General features: G+C 35.6%; 1 protein-coding gene across 4 annotated transcripts; it reads right to left on the bottom strand.

Annotated features, from left to right (window-relative positions):
- Nucleotides 1-889: 889 nt before the first annotated feature.
- On the bottom strand, nt 890-20,638 carry LOC306766434 (muscleblind-like protein 2a). Of its 4 annotated transcripts, XM_079254198.1 has the most exons (10): nt 20,420-20,638; nt 16,442-17,106; nt 9,746-9,910; nt 9,425-9,652; nt 9,087-9,341; nt 7,031-7,084; nt 6,532-6,688; nt 6,063-6,098; nt 5,174-5,268; nt 890-3,813 (listed from the first exon to the last, which is right to left on the bottom strand). In XM_079254198.1, the coding sequence occupies exons 2-10, from the start codon at nt 16,619-16,621 to the stop codon at nt 3,799-3,801; spliced, it is 1,185 nt and encodes a 394-aa protein (XP_079110324.1). In that variant the 5' UTR covers nt 16,622-17,106; nt 20,420-20,638; the 3' UTR covers nt 890-3,798. The 4 variants fall into 4 exon arrangements, with proteins under 4 accessions (XP_079110324.1, XP_079110325.1, XP_079110326.1 ...); XM_079254199.1 differs by lacking the exon at nt 6,063-6,098; XM_079254200.1 differs by lacking the exon at nt 7,031-7,084.
- Nucleotides 20,639-21,461: the final 823 nt, after the last annotated feature.

The following is a 21,461-nucleotide window of genomic DNA, read 5'->3' as shown; positions in this document are numbered from 1 at the left end:
ACTCTCGGGTGGAGACCCACGGCCGCTGCGTAACCAGCCGGTCCCCGCTCGGCTCCCGTAGCAAAGCAAAGGGGGGGAAAAAAGGGTCCTCCCTCATCGGATGGACACAGGAACAGTCCAATGGCCGTGTTCGCGCCGTGTACGCCTCACCCGTGGTTGAATGGGACCCGCACTGAGGGAGCCAGTGAATTTCAGAGGAGACATTTCCGTTCATGTGTTAAAATTCCCATCATTCGGTTGCCCTAGTGACATCCAAAGAGAGCTCGTCCAATCACAGAGGGGGCTCGAGGATGTGTATCCAAGAGGAGGAAAATACATCGGATGCTGTTGCTATGGCCACGCTGCATTTTGTAGCCCGCGGCTAAAATTTGAGAACGTTGTTTGAAAGCTGCTTAACTCCATAAGCACGAGAGATCGAAAATCACACATCGATCACTCAGAATAGATGCTGCTTTGCAAACACATTACACCTCCCTGGCACGCGGTTAACAACTTCGTGCTTTAAAAAAAAAAAAAAAAAAAAAAAAAAAAATTATAATAAAACATGCTAACCATTATGAAACATCAGAATGAATATTTGTAACTATTAGCAATCATTTGATAATAACTAACTTAGAACTGAGGCAGCTATGTGCAAACAATATTTCAACATCAGAACCTACATACACACACACACACACACACACACACACACACACACACACACACACACACACATATATATATATATATATATATATATATATATATATATGTGTGTGTGTGTGTGTGTATTAGAAAAAAACAAGAAAAACACCATACAACCTTACATTAACATGACATTTATTAATTTATTTGCAATATATCAGACTTTCCACAATTTAGAATTGACAGGAAAAAACTGTTCACCATGAAATGTTGAATTCAGCACAAAAGAAAGAAACGAAAAACCATCTAAAATGGGAATTTGATGCCAGGATCGAACCTGCATGGCAGCTTTATTCAATGCCTTGGTCACAATCATATGTAATGGAAAAGCTGGTCAGTCTGATCAACATAATGCATTTCAGTGTTTGGTTTTGTAAAACTATCTGTAACCGTGGGACTGAACTTAAAACTCATATAGCATTTCAGAGAAAAGTTGTGAAGACAACACTGAATTCAGAATAGCTGAACAAATAGAAAACTTAGGGATAGGTCAAAGTTAAGGCAGAGTTTACAAAGAAAAAAGCATGTCTTCCCAGTCATCTGACTGTTGAGAAAGTGCTAAAGAGAAATGTTTCCATCAGTGAGTCAGACCAAACATTCTTCCTGTCCACACGTTTTTTTTAATGGATGATGCAAACTCAAACCGCAAAGGTGAGACAAACATTCAGCAATATGCACTGAATTTGAAAGGGAAATTAAACAACTTAGACAAGCCAAATTTTCAAGCAATTGTGTTAGGAAAACCAAATTAACTTTGAAACATCTGTGGAATTAATAGCTAACCTCTAACCTTAAACATACGATTGATGTTGCTGTATAAATAGTATAATAAATTTAATTTGTCCACTATATAGTCAAGTTTTCAACCCAGAGAAAAGACAATTTATGGCCTAAAAGAAATGCAATTTTGTCTCTGGATCTTCAGGTTGCCTCATCTGCTAATCAGACTCATTTAATGACAAACTGTTACAGCATTACTTTTTTGAAAACAATGTGGCTGCACAACGCAGTTCTTCGCATGACAAAAATTTCTATGGCCTTGCTCAAACAAAAGTTCATTGTCCCTTACAGGTATCAAGGCAGTGATGAGGATGAAAAGCCTTCATCTTATCCTCTCTCCAACATTCAATCCCTGGACATAAAACAACTTCTCATAGGCTAATACAATACGTCAAGGTCCTTTGAGGAAATTAGCAGAGCTAAAGTCAGTTTAATAAGTTACATTCATCATAAACTATAAGAAGAATGCATTTTAAAAGGGTTTTAAACTAGTAAAATATGCAAGTGTACTCATATTAATATTCTATTAATTAAATGTAAAGCCATTCATAAGGAAAAAACAGAATGAAAAGTGAACAAATGCAAATTTTCTAAGTTGAAAAAAGCTTAAGATTGGGACAGAGAGTTTGTAAAATAAAGAGCTAAAACTTAAGGGACACATTTATAAAACATTATAGATGAGTGATTATTCTCTTGAACAGATACAATGCTCAGTATATATGTTATAAATTTCAAACAAAAATGAATACTTGCATAATGTGGGATCAACCACACATGACTAATTTTCACTAAAAATGTTCATCTCCTCAAACTCTACTATAACACAGAAAGTACTTTACATTGCTGTAAACTACTTTATCATCTTTAAAGTGAAGCAAAAGAACAAAAAACTCGATATTAATTCTTATATATAGCACACACATACACATCCTAACGTCAGTGAAAAATTATTCGCAAGACTAAATCTGATCAGGTGTGCACAAAATACTAATGCACTGACATGGCATCGCAAAACTTGTACATTTAATTCTGATGTCTGTGACTAAAGAAGTAGATTTAATTATGTGATTTCCACACAGCCTTTTAAATATGCTTAGATGTCTTTGCATGTACAGTTCTTTAGGCACTTGTAACATTCAAATAATACAGTTCTGATGTCTGACTGTAACATTAAGTTCACACAATACTCAACTTTTACAGGATCACAACAACTTTAGTCTGAACATAAGCAGTAGTAATTCCACACCTTTCTAATGAGTTAGCTTTAATGCCTATAGAGACTCTTTGTATAAACGTGGTTGGCTATACCGTATCTGTTTTATTATATCAAGTTGAACAAGTTAAAACTACTTACAGAGTTATCAATAAGTCTACCATAATCATTGTTAACAATATGAACTGGGTTTCTTAGGCTAACCAAAGGGGGACATAGAAACCGTATCTGAAACTGATTGATTATAAAGCATTTTCTCTTGAAATAACCTGTATATGCAATGCAAAGGCACACCAGGAGGTGGAGCACTGATCCAGTTCTGCGTGGGTAACTGGGACAAGTAGAGAGATGGACGTCTCAGAGTTAATTTTAAAGGGATGTCCATAAGCCTGCTATGAAATTACATTTAATAATATGAAGTGTAGAGTTTAAATAAGTGCTTTGTTTTAAATAATTCAATCTGGCACTAGGTAGATAATCGTTAACAAACTAATGTTTTTAGTTTAAATAAAACATTCAAGAAGGAAAAAAAAGTTCTGTATGATGATGACAAAACAGTAACGATCTCCAATATAAAGGACTCCTTTACACCTGACATCAACATGTACTGTCAACTCATTGAAAGCGGATTTTAGATCACATCAGACAAAATTTGCATTTTATGTACTCACTTCAAAACACTGAGCAACATTTCTTTTCTTTTTAAGATTGGTTAATAAAAAGGCGTTGCTGCTGTATCGGCACTGCTGGTCTGCTTTTCCGTCTGTTATTTGCATTTGATCAGAACTTCTTGTTTAAAGAGGCTTTGACAGACACAATGGCTTCTTCTCAGAAGTGATTTAGTTTAGTATTTGATGTATTTTATCCACATTACTGAGGATGGATGTCAAAACAGGTGTAAAGGTGTGTCCATACAACAATCTTCTGTGATGCCTTACGGCAGTCCTCAAACATAACTGATCATCATGTATCAAATTAGTATCTGCAGGCTTTGCTTTAGTGATTCTAAGAGCATGCAGCTTGTTGTACACTGTGTGTGACGTTAATAGAATATTTACAGAGAGGCTGTTGGGGACCTTTATCATCAGCAACATGGCACTGACTTCTGTTTCTGATGGTTACTTGAGGATGATCTGGTTAAGAGGAAAAAAACAGAAAAACTGAGCAGTGTCACACAACAAGCTTTCAAATGCCTTTGTGTTCCATGAAAACCACTTGAGATATAGGATGTGTTCACACTTGCAGTTAAGTTATCTGGTAAACTGATCAATATATGAAACCAATCAATATTAAACAAACCAGCCAATCTACCTACCTGTCCTCTTCAAAGGGTTTTGGCTCACTTGTTTGGTGTGCAACAATGTTGTGTCAACATATCTTCACGTGATCAAATAGTGAAAATGGTGCAGCAAAAACTGCACCAGAATTTACCTCAAATTAGGCAAACCTCAAGTGTGAACACAACCTTCTTGTCCTTGAAACTCTGAAAATAAATTACATAACTAGTAAATGGCTAACATTTGTCTTGAGTTTAATCTTTCTCGTCAAACCACAATATTGTCTCTCCTTTTCATTGAATTTATTTAACTCTTTATTGGGCACTCATTGAAATACTAAAATATGTAAATGTTCAACTATAGAAAAGAAAATGCTATTATAATATTGAAGGATTTTACAAAACTTTAAAACTTGGATCCTTTCTTTCTAACATAACAAACATTATACAGTAGTTAGTGGACAGTACTAATAGATTGTATATTTTTTTTCTCCAATTTTCATGCTAAAGATTAATCCCAGTAAAGTAGTTAGGATGTAGCCTGATGACTGGTGTAGTTCTGGGTTGTCATGGACGATCATGCAGAGGCATTTTGTTTGTCCAGAGAAGTGTACAAATTTGGTTCTTTGCCCGATAAAGAGTTAAATATTTAGATTTCATCGAATCATGTAAACGACTCTACTATACATGTATTTAAAACACTTTCAGTGAAGATGGGAACTAAAAAAACAAAGCCTAAAACAATGACATTTAGGATCTTCCAGTTATCATGAAATCAAATGTTTTAGAAGGAAATAACCTGATAGAAATGTCAAAATATTACAAAAATCTCACAGCAAGATGCAATTCACACAGATAAACATATGCCCAGATAAAGATATTTACCAATTAATATACCCTTTATGGTGGACTCCTATCCTAACATTTTGCATGAAAAAGACACTCACATTCAACAAAGCATAAAAAAACATGCAATAAAGAATAAATACAACACCACTATTTGCAGGTGGAAGACTTCTTAAGTGTTGTTTGTAATAAGGGAAAGAGATGAGATGCAGCTTAGCAGTTCTGCTGAAGGTCTACAGGTACAAGAAGCTTTATGATGGCAATGCAAGCAGGGCACCTCTATGCTGACAGAGCAACTCCCTTGATTTAAAGATGAATCACTTATTTAGAGCTCAAGGATTTATGACAGAAAGCTGTAAAAAGGAGCAAACCTGATTGGCTGGTGCTGTTGCTGAGTAGGGGACACTTGTGGCGGGAGTAGTTGCTGCAGAGACAGTAGCAGGCGTAGCACTGTACATCATGGGGACTTTTTCAGGAGGGGAACCATGGAAGCAATGAAAAGGGAGGTGGAGCATTATGGTAACCATAGCAATGTTTTTTTCTCTCTCTCTCTCTCTTGCCAGGCAAATACAAAATGACAGTAGCAGCAAGCCATCATTGGGTTAGACCAGCAGATGGCATGTGATCACACAGCAAAGCGAGACAGCAGGAGGACAACATAAAAGTAGGACTGATAAGAAGAAGATTGGGAAATCTGTCCATTATTTGGCATCCCAAAAGATTATATATATATATATATATATATATATATATATATATATATATATATATATATATATATATATATATATATATATATATATATATATATATATATATAAATGTATATGCCACCAAATAGGTATTTTGTATATGATATTTACTTTTCCAAGATTCACATTTGATGAGACTGTTTTAATGATGTAAAAAAAAAAAAAATATCTGGGATGCTGACCAAATTTCCTAATCCTTCCTAATGGCACATGGTAAATCTACAAACAGAATCCACCACGGTTAAAATTTCTAGAGTAACTATGTTAGCAGAAGGTGTATACACACTGTGTGAAGTATGTAAATGTGCTACAGAGCTAAAAAATGTTTACAGTAACAAGTATAATTATGTACTCTGATCATCTTAACATGGTTTAGTGTGGGCCCTTGACTCATTCAGGTACTTTCTAGTGCTGGAAAAAACATTTTATTTGGATGAAGGTATAGGTTATCTTTTGAAAGAGAAAAAAAAAGGGACATTTTTTTGAAAAACACGAGGAATGGACCTACCAACACTGTTAGCAGGAGTCATGCACAACACAGAACCTGTGTGATTATGAAATGGAAAGAGAGAAGGCATTTTAGCACGACAAATACATATCAATCTGGTTCACAGACGTTTAGTTTAGTTTAGCAAACACACAAATGTGTATCGGCCACAAGCAAAGCTCACCAATGTACTGCAAGAAAAAAACACTAGTGTTCACCCACTCACAACATGACATTAACTTGAGAGCTTGCTCCTAAGTTACTTTCATTTATGGTAGTACTGTATCACACAACAAGTGGTAAAGTGTTACAACACTGTGCAGCTAATGCATCTTACACTTTCTAATGCTGTTTAACAAACTTGTTAGCTTGAAGAGCTTTATTTGTTCCACTTTCAACACAAGTTTTGAGTGGACAACTCAGAGAGAAGAGGGATGAACATGAACCAGTAAATGAAAAGCTATATTGCCATTGTGGCTTAGAAGCTCACCTGTGGGATAAAATGCAGCACTGGGCTGTTGTAGTTGTGTGTTGGCCAGAGCCTGTTGGTAGTGCAATAAACTGGGAGTTAGGAGCGAACTGGCCCAGCTGCTCTTGTCAAGAGCTGGTCTCTTTGGTAAAGGTTGCAGGACACTGTGTGGAAAGGCCTGAGAAAAGGACAAGAAAAAATATGAAATCTCCTAATTTTTTTCCTTACCTCTGTTCAGCTTTGTGCACACTTTTCAATAACTTAATTGTTAGTTTTTATTTGAAAAAAACAAACAAAATGACATGCTAATTTCAACCACAACTGTAGCAAACAAATATGATTGGAATAATGTTTTTTTTAAAAATGCAAAACAAATTTGAAAATGTAAGCAATTACACATACTGATGATGACTGTGCACATAAAGACTGAGACTTAAAGAGGTGTTAAACCACAATGACAAAAATTAAAAGTTATTATCGTACAAGTAAAAGCTACATGCAAAGCAAAAGGTGAAAGTACCAGGTCTACAGTTGCCTCGAGGGGTCGCTTCATTGCTTTGGCAGTCGACTGAGTCTTTTAATAGCAGGCAGCGAGCACATGATGGCAGTGGGCCAATGGGGTTCAAGCGCATTAACATACAGGTAACAGCAAGCAGAGGTGCATCATGGAGGACAGCGTTGTGGATAGGTGAGAGGGGGGGAAACATAAACAAAATAATCTGAATGTAGTATACCACATAAAACATAATATACATGCACAGTAACCAAAATAACTGATCAAACGCCACATTAAATAAACACTTCAATTTTGAGTTAGTTCAAATATACAGATAAATTAGTCTATCAGATCAACAGTGACAATGTGTAGTTGTGTATATCCTTAAATTGTACAATGAATTTCCTGATAACATTCCATGTGATGAGATCAGACTTGTTAATATAATCAAATCGTGGCACAAATAAGCATACAATATCTAAATTTTGGAAAACATAGAGATTTTATGGTTTTGAGGAAGGGATATCAATGGAATACACAGCGAGTACTGAAAATGTTTACTGTTATATGAAAGATGGCTTGTTTTTATGAGAGCAGCCCAAAGCAGTATCACAAATCAACACATGCATCTGATGCCATAAAGCACACAATATGGATCATTTGCAAAAATTTACAACAAAGCTTTTAGATAGAATAATGGCTGCCTCACTAACTTGCACTGTACGTAAACGTATTATGCATATTATCAGTTTAAGATACAACCCAAATCCAATGCTGGTATAGTCTACTGAAAATGTGAATAACCACAGATGATGTACGTGGACGCTGATTTGTTTCTAAAAGGTCTATAGAGCTCACAGAAGCAAATAAGAAAGACCCATACGATCACGGAGAAAATATTAAACAGTTCTTGTTTTCCAAACAAATGTACTTTTACTCATACCAGGCATTAAATATTAACAGGGAATTTTGGTAAACAAGGATGATCTAATAATTTTCCCACAACTGTAGCTTCAAAAAGTACTTAAAGCAAAATTAATGCTGTTCATTTCAAGTGTTCAGAATAAAACCTTAAAATACTTTCTTGTTAAGGTCAATTTAAAATAAGTTTATAATGCAACTTAAACCAAACCATTATTGGCTTCGATAAAACTTAAAGATTATTTTGATAAAACTCAAGAAAAAAGCAATTTCTCCCGTTGTTTTGAAGTGTATTACTGTGGTGGCTTTTGCTCTTCGCCTTGCAGTTAGGTTTTATGAAGCTTCACTATAACAATGACTTATACGATATGCTGTTGCACAGAATCTGAACTGCAAAGCAACTTCTACACTGAATGTAAGGCATTTGATAAATGTGCTGACATTTTAAGTCTACGTTCATTCACACTTTGGAAGGCAACTGAAAAGTTTGAACAAAATGCCAAGATGAAGTCACTCTTATTTAGTGAAGTTTTACATGACTTAGACGCTGTGAATGCAAATAGGATCTAAATTTGAAATCACACTGCTTCTTAGTGAATTTGTGACAAGGGAGGAGATCAAGCTGCGTTTCCTAGATTTTGTCTAAAATGGACCAGCTGCTGATAATCTCAATAACCAACATCTGTATATGAATATATGCAATTTGTAAAGAGGGGACTAGATTTTCAGGTTTGAATTTGGTATGTATTTGCATTCATAGTTGTGTTTTCTGATCATGTTGGGGCTTGCTTTGGTTGTAGCCTTGCGAGCTGTTGTGTGGGAAGCAACAGCTTCAGGAAAGGTGGACTGAAACAGAATTTCTGAAATACTGTAATCTGAAAAAAATGTTTTCAAATTTTCTTGGAAAAACTCAGTGTCCACAGCATGGAAAGAAAAGTCCTGGCTCTGATATTAGTAATACACTCCATTACACATTGTGTCATTTTATTTAAAATAAATTTTATGGTTTTCTTACTTTGTTTAGTTCATTAGGAGGGACTTAATTATTTTCTGAGAACATTAAAAGCATTTGCTAAGTCAGTATCTTTTACAAAAGGTTGCATAGACATATTTATATCCACGTTCAGCAAACACAATGACACCAAACACTGAGTCTTACCATGGCTGCAGCTGTGGCCTGGGTTGCCATGCCAGTCTGACTGACTTGTTGTTGACTCGATTTGATTTTGGCCTGCAAGTGTGCAGGTGGGTGAAAATACTTGCACTTCTCCCTGGAGCAGCGGCTCTTGATGTAGTCCATGCAAACAGTGACCGTGTTATCGGTGGCGTCAATCATTGGGCTGTCACTAGGGTGAGCAAAGCGGCAATCTGTCTCGCCTCTTGCACAGTTTCCCCGCTGAAACTCGCGACACACCTGAAAGAACAACACTTCATTTTATTTTTTGTTGTTTTTATTATATTTCTGTTTTGTTCATGTTTAATCAAGAGCAAGAATACCTCCAATTTGTCTGTACGCTGCTGCTTCTGTGAGGGAGAAGAAGAAGAAGAGGAAGAAGAGGAGGACGAGCACTGCACCGTTACAGCTTGGCTGCCAGGAACAAGAACCGGGGTACTGGAGAGGATGTCTGAGGGAATGAGGCTCATTCCATGACTCAAGGGCCCGATGTATGAACCATAACCAAGACTAGAATTAGTACCAAGTCCCTGTGTGACAGGAAATGTTGGCTATGAGGGGAGAGAATAGGATGTTACAATACAGCCAAACATCCACACATAATACAAATAGGAATTCCTCCGAGATTATTATGAGTACTTTACCACGGGCTGCAGACTCGGTCCAGGGATCATGAGCTGCATCTGCTGGGCAAGTACAGCTGCTGCTGTCTTCTGCTGGATGAGATTGTTGCGCCCATTTATCTCCAGCTGGGTTTTTAAGTGCGAAGGTGGATGGAGATACTTGCAGTTTTCTCTTGAACATCTTCCCTAAATTCAGAGAGAGAAACAAAAGTAGTTCAATTAAAGATGTTATTTTCATACATAAATAATTTTAATGAGAAGGCAGAGCTGGGTTATAGTGCAACATGATGGACAGAAATATAGCCAAGTATAAACTAGAAAAGCACTTGGAGAGCACAGATCTCTGAAAAGGAGCTTATTCATTTTATATGGATACAGTATTAAATTCCTATAGTCTCTGATAAGGAATCCACAGTATCCTGGCTATATTAAGCTGTTTGTTGCACGTTGATAGCTTATATCTCTTGCAGTGATGACACTTCCAAAGATCCCCTATTTTTTTGTGTGTTCTGGATCATAGTAACCAGAATTTAGCAGATTAGTCTTTGATATTGAGTAAACACTGCTGGGAATTTCTTTCTGTATTTTTTGGGCCAAGCACACTGACTATTTATTGTGGAGTTATATGTATTTATACTAAAAATGGCCATAGCTTGCGATGACAGAGAACCCTTCAAAAAAAAAAAAAATCCTGGATCCAGATGGTGATCTGGATCACTCCCAAAATTTAATGGAATCAAAGTCAGACCAAGACCCATTCTTAGAAAAAAAAATCTTGAAAATCAGCCGGGTAGTTTTTTGTGTAAAGTTGCTAACAAACAAACAAACAGACAGACAGATAACATTGGCAAAACGTAACCTTCCAACAGCTCCTTATAAACTGTTGAAATTTCTTAATCTGCAGATCTGAAGAGGTCGTCCTCTACCAAGGCTAACACTGTATTTAGACATAAACATGTTAGTAAGTCATTCTTTTCTCGTGCTCTAACTCTTTATGAAGTTAAATTCAATCTGGGAAAAGTAGTTTTTGCATAATAAGGCTACCTAAAAAAAAAAAAAAAAAAAAAAAAAAAAAGGCAAACGACAATCATATAATTTTTGTTCCTCTGCCTAAACTCTTACTTTGGATGAGGAACAAACTACCAACCACAGAACTTACATTTAGTAGGTAATATCTATTCTGCAAAATATTTAGTCCAAAAATCTTAAAAAACAACCTCCATGAAGTTTTCATGCCACAAAGAGACATCATTTATTGAACTGACAGTGACTTCTGATTAAGTTTTGATTTGCTTGTCCAAGATGAGATTTACTACTAGCTGTAAGAGCTGCAAGAGTCAACAGAAGATATTTTTGTCAAGTAAACATAAATCTTCCTTTCAAACTCACTCTAGTTCTCAAGTTCAGTTCACTATTTATGATCATTAGGATTTCATTAATGAACTGGCATTTATTTTCATTAGAAAATTTCAGCTTAATGAAAAGCCTATGTGATGTAAGTGCAGATACACTCATAGTGTTGGTAAGTGAAAATATCCTTGCTGAAAATGGGAACCATTTTGAAGACTGGGGGCCAGCAGCAACTCTTGCTGCCACTGGGAGAGGCTGATGGATATGTCAGTACAATCAGCACAACAGGCTTGCACAAGCATGCACATTAAGGCACCGTATTTAGATCCAAACCATCTGAACCATAACGTTGAGCAATACAGGTCCATAAATTTACAATCCATCTGCATCTCTGAGAAACACATTTAATGTGGTCTTTTCTTTCCCAGGAAGTTTAAATGTTTTCATGTTACACAACAATTGTGTTTGAATGTTGAACAATAATCTACTGATAATGACTTGCTTATTAGTGCACATCTTTTAATAAGTAGCAACAGTGAAGAAACAGTGGATTTCCTACAGTATAATGACAAATGCCATGATTTTGGGAGATTTTTTTTCTTTCAATTTCTAATCTTAGGAATTTTTTAATCCTTAGGCTTGTCGGGTCATTGTGTCTTACTGTTTACATCAAAACCACCATGAAACATCCAGAATTAAACAATTTTTTTTTTTTAGATATTTGGCTTGTGTTGAAGCTTTTTACACCACTTTCTTGGCATATTCATTTCAACCTTCTTGTCTTCCCTCCAATATTTTAAGTTCTTATGTGATTTTTATTCATTCAAGCAACTCTGTAGCCCTGCACGTTTTTAAAAGGTCTAGAGGGATGTCTGGTCATAGGAAAACGAGACACATCCTGTGGATTTATAAGGATATAAGATCAATCATTATAAAAAAAACAGCAATAAACAGGTTTCCAGTTTAAGACCACTTTAGGAATCTGATGCAGGCTTTTCCCAAAACCTCAGTTAAAAACAAATTTACAGCCCCAATTCCAATGAAGCTGGGACGTTGTGTAAAATGTACAGAATACAATGATTTACAAATATCATTATTCAACAGAATAAACTACTTATCTAATGTTCAAACTGATAAACTTTATTGTGTTTTTTCCCCCCAAATATTTTCTCGTTTATAATTTGATGCCTTCAACACATTACAAAAAAGCTTGGAAAAAGGGCAACAAAAGACTGACAAAGTTGAGGATTGCTGAGAAACACCTGTTTGGATCATTCCACTGCTGAACAGGTTCATTTTAAACAATTTAGTGCTAAAGTAGCATCCCCAAAAGGTTCTGTTGTTAACAAGTAAAGAGGGCGAGGTTCTGCACTTTGTGAACAACTGTGTAAACAAATAGTCCAACATTTTAAGAACAGCATTTTTCAATGTACAAATGCAAGAAATTTAGGGATTTCATCATCTATAGTCCATAATATATCATCAAAAGAGTCAGAAAATCTGGAAGAATCTCTGCACAGTAGTAGCAAAGCTTAAAGCCAACACTGGATGCCAGTGCCCTTCAACCCCTCAGGCGGCCCTGCCAAAGAGGGAAAAGACTATCCGGATTGTTATCAGAGCAAAGTTCAAAAGCAATCATCTGTGATGTGTCAGTGCACATGGCGTGTATGACTTGCACTTCTCTAGCTGCGTTTCCATTACATTTTTTTCACAAAATAAAAGCGAAACAAATAACAATTGCAATTTGCACATGCTTCCATTGAACAGTGTTTAGCGCATAAGGCTCAAATATGGTGGCTGAGATGTGTAAAACAAATTAAATATTCAAAAAACATATTTCAAAATTAAAAAACAAAATTACATTTTGAAAACCATTTCACAATATAAAGAAAAACAAAGTTTCAATTTCAAAAACCAAGTGTAAATTTTAAACAACAAATTTATATAAGGAAAACAAATTCCCTTTTTAGGAAACAAATATACATTTTAGAAAACAAATTAAAATTAAGAAAACAAATTTCTATTCCAATAAACAAATGTATATTTCAGGAAACACTTTTAAAAAAGCCGAGACAATCTACAATTGGCAGAACACTTTTACAAATCCCGAAACAAATTAGCAAAACACAGCTTTACACAGAAAGGGAAGGACTTATTTTATTTTTAAATTCGTTTTTAAAAATGTATATTTGTTTTCTAAAAAGGGAATTTGTTGTTTTTTTAATTTAAATTAGTTTTTTTTTAACTTGGTTTTTGAAATTGAATTTTGTTTTTTGTATTGTGAATTGGTTTTTGAAATGTAATTTGGTTTTTGAATTTTGAAATGTGTTTTTTTTTTTTTTTTTTAAATTTTAACTTGTTATGCACTTCCCAGGCACCGTACTCAAGTGTCGTATAATCTCATTCCTCTCAGAAGATCTTACAAAAAATAAGGCTTTGAATTCGAAGCTCTTCTCCCTCATTTCTTTCTAAAACTCTGAAATTTGCTGTTGTTTGTTCCACACTGTGCTATCCACCGAAAATGAACTGGTCATGAACCCCCCACGTCACGTCCAGAGACATTTAAATACAAAAAAAGTGTTTCCATTATACTTTTGCAATATATTTCTATATCAAAACACCTGAAAAAACAACTCATGAGAGCATAAAAGCTTTTTAGCAATATTTGAGACTTTTTTCGAAATTAAGGTGTTTCCATTAGCGGTTTCTTATTGCAATATTTTTTTATTTTTTTTTGCGCAGTTCTAGGTGTAAAGGAAATGCACATATTAATGCTGAAAGGTACATACAGGTTTTGAAGTAACACATGCTCCAATCCAAGCAATGTCTTTTTCAGGGACACCACTGATCATTCAGCAGGACAATGCCAAACCACATTTGTGTTTGTACACTTCGTAAGAGAATGCAGGTACTAGACTGGCATGTCTGCAGTCCAGTCCTGTCTGTCATTAAAAATGCGTGTTACATTATGAAAATACAGTAATAGAGACCCTGGACTGTTGAGTAATTGAAGCTGAACATCAAATGAAAAGAAAATAATTCCACCTACAAGGCTTTAACTGTGTCCTTAGTTCTCAAACACTTGTTAAAAGGAAATGTGATAAGCTGTGGTAAGCACGTCCCTGTCCAGCTTTGTTGGCGTGTGCAGGCATTAAATTAAAACTAAATGAATATTTGGGGGAAAAAAACCAAAAGGAACCACAGCAAAACAGTATACCAGTTTCTCTTTTTGTAGTGTATTCAGCTGAATGTAGGTTAAAAAGGATTTGCAAGTATGTGTTCTGTTTTAATTGATAGATACACAATGTCCCAAATTCAGCTTAACTGGTGTTGTAATTAAAAAAAATTCTTAGAAAGATGTTGGTTGATTAGGGTAATTGTTTTCTTAAAACAGATTTCCAGTTTCAGTGCCCATACCTTAGCAGTGTTTCAGACCTCCAATCTAACATTAAACTATAGAGGCAGCAAGGAAGAGCTCAGGCTTATTTTGTGCATCAACAGGACTTTCAGCTCTGTCCGAAGTCATGAGATACAAGTTAAAATACCAAAGCTTGAGCACATTCCTCTGTATCACAAAGTTAACTGTGTTATGAGTAATTTGAGCTAAGGACCTTCATCTCTGATTGTTTTGATCCAATCTCTTGATTTCATGCCAGAATTTTACAAATCACATGGCCAAACCATCGGTGGACAAGTCAAGATAGACTGTAATTTTAACTTAAATGTTGTAGGATATAAACAGCCCGTGCCTATATAGCCTATACATGTTAAAAATAGCACTGGTAAAGCCTATATGTAATCGTCGGTAAATTGGCCAGGATTTGTGTTACCTACACCAACTAGCCAAATGGAGCTATTGCCTGGGAGGTTAATGCCTTGGTTCTAAGCACGCTATACTGGTAAAAGCTGTAAATACTGAACTGGAAAAATAGTAATGGAGGTTTTTGTTTGTTTGTCTTTTTTTTCATCGAATTAGGGAAAAATAGCTGTGTTAATAACCAAAACATACTAATGGTTTTCTTTTATGGTACATACAATTCTACTTTAAAAAGACTATCTAAAAGTATATTTAAATAAGAGAGCAGGTGTAGCTCAAAAAGTAACTTTACTGTCCATCTTGCTTCAGACAGATTTGAGTAGACGTTGCCTTAGTCTACCCAAATATAACAAACATCCTTCTTAGGACTCAAAAAAATGTAAAACTTTTTTCTTTATAAAAGCTTGTAACAATCAATCTCTTAGAAATAAGATATTGCAGTTAACAAGAACTCCAATAATATGCAGCTTTATAAAATGCATCTAATAATATTTTGAAAGAACATGTAGTTTTTCAAAAAAGAATAGGGTAATTACTTTGTATTACTGCTTTTAGTTTCTAGACCATTTAGGCAGAGACCTGCTCTCCAAGAACAAAGAGTGAGCAGATAAGATGACGACTTAACATGAGTATAATCCTGAAGTAAAGCTGTTCTGGGGGTGATAGTGAATGTGTTAAAGTGGATTAAGGCAGTCCTGACCCCATACTAGGTAACTTAGTACACAGGATAAACTTACTGTAATCCAACTGACAGTATTTTTTTTCTTAATGATCTATGCCAGTTAAGCAATTTGAATAAAAATCAATAATTATTTTACCATATTTTTTTTGGAAAAGTGTTGCATAAGGAATCATTTTTCAGACCTGAAAGACACATGTACAGATTTGAGACTGGAGTTTGCAGTGTGCTTGGAACGTCAAGCATCTTAATACAAACAGGAACTCAAAGAATTGTTTCTAAGGCAGGTAAAAGATTAAATCCAGACAGGATTATTTCTTATTCAACACTTTTAGGGAAAGGAATGAATATGTATCCCACTAAAGCTGCTCTACAGTTGAGGCTCTGTAGGAAACCGAGCTCTTGATGCAAACTAATACAAAGAACTAAGAACTAAGTTACTCCAAGTTATTAAAGAACGAAAAAAGAGAGATAAAAAACTAACTGGAGATTGAATTTTATCTGACAGGATAAGGAAACAGCCCGGTCCCATTCTGACCAACAGAACAAACTGAGATATGAGCCAAATGACATGATGTTTTGAAGGGGACACAAAAATGGGGGTGGGGTAGTAAACCATGTAGAAATTCAACACAATATAAAAAATACATATAAATATAAAAATATCTAGTATTATATGTTTAGTATAGTTTAAAAGTATTTTGAGTCACTTAAGGAAAGCTACTCAAATTTCAGGCAAAAAGAATAATGCAAAGGATATTTATACTGATGTCAAATTGTCCAAACAGGTCAAATTTAACCTATATAACCCTAATCCTAGCAGTGTGTAAAAAAGGAAAAACATTGTCTAATATTTCACTGCATGTCTTACCTTTAGAGAGTCAAAGCAGGCAATAACTCTTCCATTCTCAACCTGGCAGCTCTTCGGCGGATGTGCAAATTTGCATTCCTCATCACTGCGTGAACAGTTTCCTCGCTGAAACTGGCGGCAGACTTCCAAAGTCAGCCACTTTGTGTCTCTCACTGTGGCCATATTCAACGCCATGTCCATATATTTTAAGCTCACAATAAATGTTTAAGATCAATTTTAGGGTCTAATAACTTAAAATCGAGCAAAGGCTGGGACTTAATCTAACATTTAGCTTTAAGTGCAATACTATCTTCTTTTAAGCCAACTCAATGACTTCGCCATTAGCTAGAGCAGAGAAATCATCCAACAGACATGCTTTATGCTGAACTAAATTCAAGTGTATATATATTCCTGAACTGAAAGTGTCCATGAAGATCAAACAAGTGAGGGAACGCAGGTTTGTGACTTTAGTAGAACATTCTCAAGTCATTATTCTCTGACAGTTCTTTCCTCTTATGTTATGGCTCAAACTCAGGTGGATGTGTGCAAACTAGCAGCAAAGGGCTTGCAGCTGAGGTATACTGTGTAGGTACTTAAGTGTGACATTAAAGAGAGCACAGGCCAGCTATGATCATGGACCAACTTCAGACTGGAATTGTCTTCTTTAAGGCACTTTTCTTGATGATCTGAAATACAACAAAAACAAAAAAACATGTATATTTCTGAAGTTTTATCCTGTTAAACACAACTGTAATCGCAATGTTCAGTCTTTACTGTCAATCTGTACAAAACGCTGATTTTTCTCAGAGCATTAGCAGCTCACAACAGGAGACTGATGAGGATGAACAACAGCAAATATATTGTTTTAAAACCTACAGTAGTAGAAGCTCTTGACATTACATAGTTTCTTTCATTTTAATTATTACTTTCTGTGCTTTTGTAATTTTTACATTTCTATATAATGCAGTTTTCCATAAATTTTGAATGTGTAGACTGGACCAAAACAACTTTTGTTTGAGACTTATGTCCTTTCCACTCTGTTCTAACATTAAGCTGGTGACACATTACAAAAGGAAGAAATAAAAATCTACTTTCCTATAGGAAATTATTACCTTTAGTATCTATGGCTACATGAGGGCAGAAGAGAGGAAAACTGCCCTGAGAGACAAACAATACAGACCAGTCGGTCGCTGGACACACAACTGTTCTTTGTTTTCAGCCATATTAAAATTAAGCTAACATGCACACGTTTTAAGACTATGATGACAAAAAGACTTGACCCAAACCCAACCACCTGTATGACCATCCCACCAAAGGAAAAAAAACAAGAGATCAAATTAATTGCTAGACCTTCACTACATACTTAAAATGTTCTGCTCTACAAAATCTTCTCAGCACAGAATGACAAAAGTCTCTACAAAGACGTACAAATCACTCCAAGCTGCATATCTATTTGATATGTGCTTAAGACTTTTTAGATTCACAAGCATATGCCCTAGTATGAAACCTTTGCAAAGATGCATCTTGTTAAAGCAACTGTAATGCTGAAGGAAAAAGACAGTTTATTAAAAACCTGATATCTTTTCCTCTTTAGTCTTCATTCACTCATTTCATGGTCAGTCATTTTCTATACCACTTATTAAACTTCAGGGTCATGGGGAAGCTGGAGCAGAAATGATTTTTCTCTTTTACTCAGCAATGTTGCCAGTTTTTCCATCTAATTTTGTAAAGATGCTTCACTAAACAATAAAAAAAATCAAACAATGGAGTGTTATACCTTTCACAGAAGCACTCAAAATTTCCCCCGTTTATGCTTCCTCAGTAAACATTAGCGTGCTACATGATGTACACAGAGCCACAGCTGTTTTGCTAGTTGGAATGTGTAGCTGAGTGGTGTCATGGGAATCAATTATTCAATAACAATATATAAACTTTTCCAAGCTTCAATACCGAGAATAGTAAGATGTGGGTTATGACACATTTATTGCCATGTATGGTTATCACAAATTCACTTTATTATGATGTACTTTATTCAGTAAAGGCTGTTTTTCAATCCATTAGTCAGATTATATCGAGAACAGCTAAGGTTTTACCGTTTCAAACCCCACCAAAGCTTATACAGAATACAAAGATATTAACAAAACAAACACATATCATGACGGGAGCCAAGTACAAAGGGAAAGTCAAACCTGTACAATAATCTGGCCATAACGCAAGTTGCTGAGTAGAGAGAAAAAAAAGGAGGTCAATTCAAGAGCCTCATTCATATATTGAGAAGTTTAAAAGTTTCTCCACTGAGAGAAAGAAACATGCTCTGCGAGTATAAAACCCAAGAGCACAGATTCATTATAAACACTGCTGTTGTTCTTTCTTTTCCTCCTCTGCAACAGCCCATGCAATACCACAGCATACTGCAGCAAATTCCTTTAGCACAAGTCAGGAAATGGAGCAAGAAAAATTGCCTCTCTCACTTTATGCGGCACTAAACTTTTCTCTGTAGCCTAGAGTTAATGTTACAATTTTGAAACTGCCTCATTGCTTAGATAAAGACAATAGGGGGGGGTCTTACCTTTCGCTCTCTGTCCCCATAGAATTATATAGCTAACATTTTCGTTTCTCAACAGCAAAGACAATCTGGCTGCTTTTTGAGTAAACCATTTCCAGCCACCCCCTTCCTGTCTGGGTGCTGGCCTCTGGAAAAACCCTCCCAGTCTGAGGCCGACCAATAGGAAATCACTTCATACACCAATGGGAAAACTTCCTATTGACTATCTATCATTTCAGTTTACTTAAAGAATATGGAATTCAACACTTTGTACATGCCTTCTTAAGATTTAATTAAACAAAACATTGTGACTACAAAACACGAAGCTGTATATTTAGGATATGAACTGTAATTTGATAGTTAATTAATATATTATTACAACAATATTATTATCATTGTTTCATAAACAGCTTCTGAATTACATGCAGATATGTTATAACTCCAAAAATTCAGCAAATTTGTATTATAATCAGTGGGTAATTTTCTATGTATTTCTTTATATTTTAAGTTAGTTTATTTTGAGACTTTGTATCATTGTACGTTACATCTTGCTACAACATAGATTAAGTTAATGAGTACATGCAGTAAACTGTCATGCAATGCAATGTTTCTCTATTGTATGTTAGTCTCTTTGCAAGTAGAAAACATAACAAATTGGACAAAACATTATTAGAAAACCACTGATTTCACAAAGCAGAAAACACAGACAAAAGGTATTATGATAAAAATAATGATAATACATAATGAAACCATCTGACAATCTGAACTAACAATTACACAGAAAAAAGTTGTGTATTACTAATATATTGTGTTTCTTGTTACATAGACTTTTTAAAATGCAGCCTTTTCTGCACAATGTTTTGCGGTTGTCTGTTTTGCATATAGTGCCACAAACTGGATGTTGTATGTTAATCAATCTTTCGAAGCTAACCTTAAGGTAACCATAAAATAAAGTTATACTTTCTTATAATTTTCCTTTCAAATCTGAAGCACTATCAACCCAAACATATTTTAACTAGTCTATTCATTGCCTCTCTAACTATACTTTTGATTACCCTGACATATATAAAGACCTGATTGTGAAAAGCAGCCACAGTGGATGCAATGCTGCTAGCTAAAGTGAGATAATGCGCGCATATGTAGGAGCTCTATGTACAATAAACAGCTAAAAACGTATTGCTTCATTTTCAAAAGTAGCTAGAATATATTTGGACTTGCTAGCTCCCACAATGAGTCATCTACCTGACGCTATTTTACATCACACGGTCGATTAGCACAGCCTGACACCTAAATGCACTGATTTGCATTCTGAAAGTGAGCCACACTAGCTAGCTAATAACTTAGCTAGCATGCTAAAGACATCCCTGTCACACGCGGACATTGTGCTGATCAGTAAGTCTAATATTCAGCAAATGACCTAAACCACATTAGATCCGAGGACAGGATATGCTTACCTCATCATCAGGATCGAACAGCTTCCTTCAGGAAACGGTATCACGCAGAAGCGAGGACAGACGGACGACACGGCGAATGAACTAATGATAACAAGATGGCAAGTGCTTTCAAGCGGTCTGTTTAACAACTACTTTAATTCCTTACCTCTTCGCAGAATTAAAGCTAGTTCGACCCCATTTCTTCGTTACCGTTGTAGCACAGCACAGATTTAAGCAACAAGCTTTTGACAGCTTACTGTACGACCGTCAGTTTGATGTGATGACAGGGTCCTGTGGGGTCAGGAGACCATAAATGGGCGAATATATAACATTTAAAACTCGGTACAGTCAACACCATGTTACATTAAACTATCTTATCCATTAAACCGATCATTACGCTCATCCAAAATAATAAATTACGAGCACACTGACGAAATTCAGTACGGTATATTCTCCAATACCCCCCTCCGCACAAACCGTAAGGTGGTACAATCCACACGAATGCCAGTAGGCTAAAAGGGCAAGGGTTTGCTTGTTACCAAGGGAACAGTGATAAAACCATGTGAGTTTTGTGGATTAGTGTATGTAAACACGCGTTCACACATAAATATAAACATGTTGTTAACGAAGTATGTCAATATTCATTCGACAAAGACTTTGTTTAATTAGAAATAAAGAATTAATAATAATAAATTAACTAATGACCCGTGTGAACATATATTAATATGTATTTACATTTACAAAAAGCTGACAAGGATAACTATGTAAAAGTTGAAATTTAGACCCTTGAGACTGGATTCCGTGCTGTAAGCACCAGAAGCAAATGCTCCAATGGTAGCATGTATCATAGAAGGTATGCCCAAGGTCAAATAAGATGGATGCTAACCCAGATAAGCTTATAGACAGGAAATGAAGGAAGAGAGAGCAGGGACCACAGTATACCATTTAAGTTTAACAACATGATTGTGCTACAAGGATTTTACCACTGCTGCTTACATGTAGACATTTTTGATTGTGTTAGACATTATATCATGCAACGGTTACAGCTGACTGTTTTCACCAC

Source organism: Telmatherina bonti (genome assembly GCF_933228915.1).
Source record: "Telmatherina bonti genome assembly, chromosome: 15".
Taxonomy (NCBI): Eukaryota; Metazoa; Chordata; class Actinopteri; order Atheriniformes; family Telmatherinidae; genus Telmatherina; species Telmatherina bonti.
This window is presented reverse-complemented; position numbering and strand designations above follow the sequence as displayed.